Source organism: Raphanus sativus, chromosome 4, assembly GCF_000801105.2.
Source record: "Raphanus sativus cultivar WK10039 chromosome 4, ASM80110v3, whole genome shotgun sequence".
Lineage (NCBI taxonomy): Eukaryota > Viridiplantae > Streptophyta > Magnoliopsida > Brassicales > Brassicaceae > Raphanus > Raphanus sativus.
Genome location: NC_079514.1, coordinates 35055512 through 35064454, shown reverse-complemented (window position 1 = coordinate 35064454; position 8943 = coordinate 35055512). Strand labels below are relative to the sequence as shown.

The following is an 8943-nucleotide window of genomic DNA, read 5'->3' as shown; positions in this document are numbered from 1 at the left end:
TGGTTTTAGTGGAAAACATATAATTTTTTGGTTTTGGCAAAAATACACAATTCTGTGATTTTGATAAAATACACGAACTTTAGATTTTAGCAAAAACTGTGATTTTACGGTTTTTGTAGAATTATTATTGTTATTTTGGTGGAAAGTAATTTTTAGTATCGGCAGAAAATATGATTTTCGACTAGAAAGTTTATTTTTTGGCAGAAAACTTTAATTTTATGGGTTTGGTGAAACAGTAAAATTTAGCCATTTTGATAGAAAACATATTTTAATATTTTGGTAAAAAAAATAATGGTTTTAGCGATGTCGGGAAAACATGATGAGACAGAAAAACTTAGTTTTTGAAAAACATAATTTTATGATTTTGATTTGGAAAACCTACAATAACATGATTTTATTGTTACGGCCTGCATTAGAAAACAATGTCCCTTCTTTCTTTCAAAAATAAAATAAAAAATAAATACACTCAGCAGAGGTAGAACGGACTGAATATCCGTGATATATTAGGATATCCAAATCCGTAAAATTGCTACCCAAATCCAGATTCGAGCCTTGTGGTATTCGAAGTTTGGATATCGAGATTAAAATCTGAATATCCGCAGATACCCAGATTCGAATCTTTTAAAAAACTAAAAACTAAATTAAAAATTAGCTAATTAATTATTTATTTAGTCTATTTAAAATTATTCAAAAATAAATAAAATTGAAAAAATATTGAAATTTAGTAAAATTAAAATTTTAGTTATTTTATATATAAATTATATATGGTACATACATATAAATATAATTATATTTTAAATATATAATAGGTCTGGATCCGGATCCAGGTATCCTGACCTACAATTTCACTACCCGAATTCGTAGAAACACTATCCGGATCCGTATTCAAATCTACCGTATCCGTAGAAACACTACCCAGATCCGGGCTTCCCAGATATCCGTTTTTAGACTAGATCGGAGCAGAATCGGATCGTTGATCTGAATTTTAATTCTCAGACATAACACCGAGTACATGGCTCCTGGGCAAAGAAATAATAATACATAAACTTATATATTAGACTAATACAATCATATTTAATAAACTTATATAATAGACTAACATACCCATATTTAATATATAAATATTTAAATGAAAATAATTTAAAGAACAAGAAATTGACTATTTTAAATATTAAAAATAGATTTAATGCACAAAATAACATTGAAATTATAAATGACATTTTGAAACAAAATAAAATTTCTAAAATGACAGAGGGAGTATAACTTTTAGGTAATTTGTTTTCGAAAAATCTAATTAAAATTTAAAATTCATGTAATGATTTAAGTTATTTTATTATTTATATGACAAATTTTAAAACAAAATTATATTTAAATGAAAATAATTTAAAGAACAAGAAATTGAATTAAAAATAGATTTAATGCACAAAATAACATTGAAATTATAAATGACATTTTGAAACAAAATAAAATTTCTAAAATGACAGAGGGAGTATAACTTTTAGGTAATTTGTTTTCGAAAAATCTAATTAAAATTTAAAATTCATGTAATGATTTAAGTTATTTTATTATTTATATGACAAATTTTAAAACAAAATTTAGTTTTTACATATATAGTTTATTCAAAATATATTTATCTCTGTTTCTATTAAAAAAACCAAACAATTTTTTTAAAAATTGGACCCTTGGGCCCGGCCCTAGTATCTAAGCCGGCCCTGAACTCACACATATGACACACCATAGCTTTCTCTCATTCTACTAGTTCTGAACAGTAAATGATAATTTTGCTAGCAGTCGAACAAAATTCAGAGTTCATCAACAAATTTTTTTTTATCATCTCTTCGATTCATCAATAATGAAGAAATCTTAAAAATGTTTAAGTGAGTCGTGTGTTGTGGGACTCTGTGCTTCAGTTTCGATTTTTTTTTTTTAAATTGCATTTGAGTTCTTTCACCATCTTTCTAATTTGCGAGCTTAGATTGGCCGTCTTTATTCACATCTCGGCTCTTCAGAAACAATTTTATTATTCGATTGGTTCTGAGATTGAATGTAAGTTAGTTTGATTCATTAGGACTTGAAAAGTAATTAGAAGATCTGAGGAGAAAAGTAACTTAACTCTTTTTCTTTGTTACGTTTCAGAATTATCTTACAAGGAAATATTCTTACTCGAATTGTTCTGTTTGAGGAGTAGTGTTTGGTGCTATTACTATGTCGGGGACACAAGGGTGGAGCCCTCTGCAAGAAGAGGCAATTTTAGATTCCATAGTGAGCGAAAACAGCGACGATGAGTATGATTCCGACAACACAAATTTGCCTGAAGCGGTTGTGGAGGCTATGGCTGCACGTAACGAGATTCTCGCAAAGAAGAATCAATTGATGAGACGGATGATGGAGCGCGAGCAAGCATATAGCATAGAGCGTGTGGTTGAGATCCTAGATGGTTTGCCTGGAGTGAGGAAGTGGTCTCCCTTTTATTGTGCAGCCCTTGATCATTTGATAGCTGGTGCAGCAAATAGACAAGGGCTTATAGCGTTTCCTAGCGCTGAAGATAAGATTCGCTATTTAGAACACAGGATTAAAAGAAAGCTTGATGTTTGAATGTTTTTGTGAGTTTTGGTTTATGTTTGGGTGTACGGCCTTTAGTGTTATTGACGATCATGTTAGATTATGACTTTGGTTTATGTTACACTTGTTGTCTCACGTCTATTAGTACATGACTTATTATCACTTGCTTCATGAATGGTTAACGTCAGTAAACTAGTAATAGCTATTTAACGTCAGGTAGCAATAGCCAGTTATATAACTATGGAAACTCTATGAATTGGGTAAAAGACTTCATTTGCCATACTAAAAACTTTATAATTTGTTCCATTTTCAGTTTAGTATCATCCTTCGATTACTTTTCTGAGGTTTCCTTTCAGTTTTTTTTAATGAGACTTATATGTTTAAATTATTTGGTGTGGATTTTTATATTGATCAGTTGCAGATATAGCAAACATTATCGGTGCAAGTAATGGCAGAGAGAAGAAAGCGAACAATCAACAAATCATAGTGTAGTCCAACAATCAAAAACCAAGAAGCACAGCAACTAATCTGGACTTTAAAACGCAGAATAACATCAATATTTGTCGATGTTGTTAGCTGCTGCTGGTGTCGCTAATGTGCCACATACTGGTCTGAACCCAGAACATCAGACCAACACCTCTAGAAATGAAAACTTTGGCGATCAAATTCTTCTTGATTCCAGTGGTAAAATTGTAACATCCCGAGTTGATTTGGCTACCTATATCAACAAAGTCGACTTACCTTTTCTGTCACACATCCATTTAGAACTCCAAAGTTAAGCGTGCTTAAGCTGAAGTAGTGGAAGGATGGATGACCTATCGGGAAGTGATTCGCGATACCGTGTAAGTGAGGTCAAAGTACGGGGAAAGGTCGGGTGGTGATTGCAGGGTCAGTAAATAATGATTTCGAACCTTGGAAAATTAACGGACCGACCGTCATATGGGATGGGGCCCACGGGCCCAGAGAGCGGGCGTGGGTGGCCTATTAGCCGTGGGCGGATCGGGACGTTACAAGTGATATTAGAGCTGGTTGGCCGTCTCAGTTCTGACCTGAGAGGCGTCTTGAGACCTGTCGTGGAGCACAACGAGGGCGTTGTGTTCTTTGAGAGGGGGTGAATTGTAACATCCCGAGTTGTGACATGTGAAAAAGGCTTAAAAGAATTGATTTGGCTACCTATATCAACAAAGTCGACTTACCTTTTCTGTCACACATCCGTTTAGAATTCCAAAGTTAAGCGTGTTTGGGCTGGAGTAGTGAAAGGATGAGTGACCTATCGGGAAGTGATTCGCGATACCGTGTAAGTGAGGTCAAAGTACGGGGAAATGTCGGGTGGTAATTGCAGGGTCAGTAAATAATGATTTCAAACCTTGGAAAATTAACGGACCGACCGTCAGACGGGATGGAGCCCACGGGCCCAGAGAGCAGGCGTGAGTAACCTATTAACCGTGGACGGATCGGGATGTTACAAAAATAATGAACAGTCAAATTTGTTGAGTTTTTAGAATTGTATTCATTCTAATGAGATATAGTTTACGCTCTAATTCTGAATCAAACACAAAATCATCATTGGTTAGGTACATCGTCATCATTGGTTAGGTACTTCTCTTTGATGGTGCAACATTTTTAAAAGTAAAAAAAGAAGCTCACCATTTTTTAAAAAAAGCTATAATACAATCAAAATTTTAAACCAATAAAAATTAATTATTAAAATACAAAAAATCTCGTTTATTTCTAGGAAAAAATCCAAAAGAGGTGAATAATTACCAAATCAATTACGAATTTAATTTATAAATCGTAATATAGACTGTAGAAAAAAAATTGGAGGAGGAGAGGAGACTTTGAAACTAGCATAAATATTCTAGCATAAATATTGAATATTGTGTTGAAAAACACATTTAATGCTTTAAATTGAATATGCACTTCATGAAGACATACGGCTGTTTTTATTGGTCTGCAAGATGGTCCTTCTATTTTACATTGTTTACAAATATCACTTTAAACTTCTGAAATTGATCATAAATTCTTGTGATCTATACAGATTAAAATTTTTAATTTAATCATAGTAACACAATCATTTTTATTGTGTACATAAAATTTGGGTATTCCAGAGTCTAATCACAGTTGTTAACATTTCACCACATAGTAAAAATAAGTAACTTCAATTTCATATAGTTTCGTAGAAATATCTATTAAAATTAACAGTTTCTTTTGTGATTATTAATATCACAAACTGTAATTTAAAAACATCACTCTTTTGTAACATTTATGAACACATATATAAATAGGAAATCATCAAACTATTTAAAATCACAGCAACATATCAAAACAATATAGGAATTATTAAAATCGATACACCGACCAGGTCAAGATCGTGGGCGTTAATAAATTGGGCCTGTTTAGTGGGCCTATTATGATGATTAGTTTAAAATTAGGGATGAGAGTTATGCAAAAGAGAATTGGGAAACGGAAACGGGCGCAAGGTCGAGAGAGAAAGAGAGAGGAGAGATGTCTTCTAACTTGAGGTGATCTCTCTAGGGTTTGATTTCGTTGTTGTTGATTTGGGTTCTTAGGGCAGAGCAATTGAATTTTTAATTAGTTATATGTTGCGCTGGGTTTGGATCCTAGAATCTGACATAGCTTAGGGTTTTGTTTCGTTCGTTGTTGATTTTGGTTCTCACCTGTCTTGTTTGTTCTTTGTATCTGTAAAACAAAGGCTCAAGTGTTAAACTGAAGAGTATAAATGGTGAGGAAGAGTTCAGAATGGGTTTATAAAGCTAAGGGATCATTTGGGAGAAGTGGTGTAATAGTAAATAGTGACATGACAACTATTTACTATTACAAGAGTTACTATACACTATTTGGAGACTTGGAACTTAAGTAAGGTACAAGGTCGACCATAAGTGAAGTAAGAAGGGATGGAGAGCTTAAGGGAAGGGCGCATACTGTTACTGACCGTTGGAGGATAAGGTTTCTTATCCTTAAGCTCAGCCAGACCAAGACAGGCTGGCGCGCCACTCTTTCCTTTTGACCAAAGCATGTGTGCATTCTTAGCCTAGTATTGCCTTGACTCCACATGCTTTGAATAGTGTTCTGAAAGCCCTTAGCCTTTACTCTCCTTTCCTTTATATACTCTTGTATTGTCGACATTTTAAGATTAAGAAACCAGAGACATCTTTTCTCTTAAGCTTTGCAACAATGGTTACATAATCTCTTTACAAACAATCTTTCTCTACACTCTGATTCTCTTTATTTCTCTTCTATTCTCTCAATACCAATCTTATTCTCTAAAATCATATGGTATCAGAGCCTGGTTGGCTTTGGTATTGAGATCTGGGTTTGTGTTCTTCAGTTCGATTCAAGTGAAGATTCAAAAGTGTTCTTGGCGGGAAGAAAAACATGGAGGATAACTACAACAACAACAAGGTGATCTCGGTTCCGGTTGCTCTCAAGGGAGGAAGCAACTACTTGCTGTGGTCTAGGCTGGTGAAAACAGCTATTGGAAGGTTAGGGCTTTGGAGTCACATCACGGATGAAGCTCAAACAAAGCCAGTGACCAAGGAAGATGAAGATGAGAAGGAAAAGGAGAAAGCTTTAGCTGAGTTCAAGCGATGGGTGAAAGATGATCTTATGGTGCTATCCGTGCTTCAGGGATCTTTTGAGCTGCATCTCCTTGAAGCCTACAGCTACTGCGAGACTCCTAAGCATCTATGGGAGGTGCTTCAAAAGACTTATGGTAACAAAACCAACTTAAGTCGTGTGTTTGAGTTGAAAGGAGCTATCAATGCTCTTGTTCAAGATGGTGAGGAGTTCGCCAAACACTTGGGGAAGTTCAGAGCTCTTTGGAACGAGCTGGAGGGCTTGAGACCCAACACTACTGATCAAGATACACTCGCGGAGAGAAGAGAGCAAGATCAGGTGTTCGGGCTTATGATGACATTGGATCCGGCCTATAAGGATGTGATAGCACACATCTTGAGGTCTACTACACTTCCATCCATGGAAGAGGTGTACGCGCAACTACAGAAGGAAGAGGGATCTATTGGTCTCTTTGGAGGGAAGAAGGAACTCTCCCTAGCACACAAGGCTGAGGAAGTACAAGCTAACAAGGCTATGTACAAAGGTGGAGATAGAAAGTATGGTGAGAGGTTCTCGGGTGATTGTGATCATTGCAAGAAGACAGGGCATAGGAAGAGCCAGTGTTGGATCTTACACCCACACCTCAAACCGCCGAAGTTCACAAAAGGTGGAGATGCAAGAGCTAACCTTTCTGCTGAAACAAATGGAGCTGGTCCATCCGGAGCTAGTCCAAGTGTGAAGGTGGGTGAAAGCGAAGGTAAAGCAATGGCATCTCAACAATTGGGCAGTAAGAGTGGAGACAATGAGACCATAAGGAGGTCTGACATAGAGTCCCTCATCAAAGCTCTCAAGGAGTCTGGTAAAACACTCGGAAACACTCTTGGTTACTCTTATAATGCTCATCTTGTTTCAAGTATCCCTGATAGGTTGCTAGACATGATTGAGCATACATATAGTGCTGAAAAAACCTTGAATGTTTCTGATAAGTTGCTAGAAGTGATTGAAAGCTTGCAGAATAGAAATGATCACCCTAAGACTCATATTGCTCAAAACATGCATAAGCCTTTGATTATTGATTCAGGTGCATCTCATCACATGATAAGTGATTGTAAGCTCATTAAGGATTTAGAACCGGCTCAAGGGCATGTTATGATTGCAAATGGTGCTAGGATTCCTATCAAAGGAGTTGGAAAACTCAAGTTGTTTGATAGGGATTCTAAAGCCTTTTACATGCCCGAGTTCACTTCTAATCTTTTATCTGTGAAAAGATGCACTAATGATCTTCAATGCAATGTTATTTTCACCCCTAATGAGGTTATGTTTCAGGATATTGAGAGTAGAAAGCTCATTGGACAAGGTGTTACCAAGGGAGAGCTTTATCTACTTCAAGACACTTTACCCATTTCTAGTTCCTGTTGTTCCTTCAATTCAGTTTCTTCTAATAATGATGCATTGTGGCATGCTAGACTAGGTCATCCTCACCTTAGAGCTTTAAGCTTGATGTTACCAGGTGTTGTTTTTCAAAACAATGATTGTGAAGCTTGTATTTTGGGAAAACATTGTAAGACTGTGTTTCAAAGATCAACTACTGTTTATGAAAATTGTTTTGATTTAATCCACTCTGATGTGTGGACATCTCCTTGTTTATCCAGAGATGGATACAAGTACTATGTCACCTTCATTGATGAGAAATCGAAATACACCTGGATAACTCTCATTAAAACAAAGGATAGGGTGATAGATGCATTCAAGAATTTTCATGATTATGTGACTAACCAATATAATGCCAAGATCAAGATTTTCAGGTCTGATAATGGTGGAGAGTACATAGGTCATGCCTTTAAAGACTATCTGTCCAAGCATGGGATCTTGCATCAAACTAGCTGCCCTTACACACCACAACAAAATGGTGTGACTGAGAGGAAGAACCGGCATCTGATGGAAGTTGCACGAGCTCTTATGTTTCAAACGAGTGTACCAAAGAGATATTGGAGTGATGCTGTCTTAGTAGCTTGCTACTTGATCAACAGAACACCAACCAAGATACTAAAGGATCAAGCACCTTTTGAGGTACTTAACAAGAACAAACCAGTGCTAGATCACTTGAGAGTATTTGGTTGTGTGTGTTATGTGCTGGTACCAGGAGAAACAAGGAACAAGCTTGAAGCAAAGAGCTCTAAGGCAATGTTTATTGGGTACTCTACATCCCAAAAGGGATACAAGTGCTATGATCCGGATGCAAGAAGAGTACTGATTTCCAGAGATGTTAAATTCTTGGAGGAGAAAGGATATTATCAAGGCAAGAATTGGGAGGAGCTAGAAGAACTAGCTAGACCATCTGATAGAGCAGTCAGTCTACGGATGATATTTGAAGGACTTGGGATAGGAGTGACCCAGGATCAAGGGAGGCAACACACACCTCCTACAAATGGAACTGAAGAACCCACTCATCTTGATCATGAGGGAGGCAATACACCTGAAGCTGGAGGTCAAGGAGATCAAAGTTCAGGCAGTGGTCATGATCAAGTTGAGATGGGAGAAGGAAATGAAGTCAGTCTGAGCAAGAGGATCAGACTCAACAAGAAGAAACGAGTGGAGTTCAAGAGGTACAATCAGAACCAGTGCAAGTACCTGTCTTGAGGAGAAGCACACGGCAAAGGAGAGATGCTTCCAACTGGGTAAACACGAGAGTGTACTACAATGCCCAGGCTGTGGAGCATCCCTCTCAAGCTGTGTGCTCGTTTGCTGAGTTTCCAGAAGAGCATTGTGCCTTTCAAGTAAGCTTGGATGAAAGTTATGTTCCAA

At 36.6% G+C, this 8943-nt stretch overlaps 1 protein-coding gene across 1 annotated transcript; it reads left to right on the top strand.

Annotated features, from left to right (window-relative positions):
• Window positions 1-1755: 1755 nt before the first annotated feature.
• LOC108851849 (UPF0725 protein At2g20625) lies at window positions 1756-2724 on the top strand. The gene is made up of 2 exons (XM_018625321.2): window positions 1756-2046; window positions 2137-2724. The coding sequence occupies exon 2, from the start codon at window positions 2206-2208 to the stop codon at window positions 2593-2595; it is 390 nt and encodes a 129-aa protein (XP_018480823.2). The 5' UTR covers window positions 1756-2046; window positions 2137-2205; the 3' UTR covers window positions 2596-2724.
• Window positions 2725-8943: the final 6219 nt, after the last annotated feature.

Coding starts and splice junctions, on each gene's coding strand:
- LOC108851849 (XM_018625321.2), top strand. CDS start 2,206: ATGTCGGGGACACAAGGGTGGAGCCCTCTGCAAGAAGAGGCAATTTTA.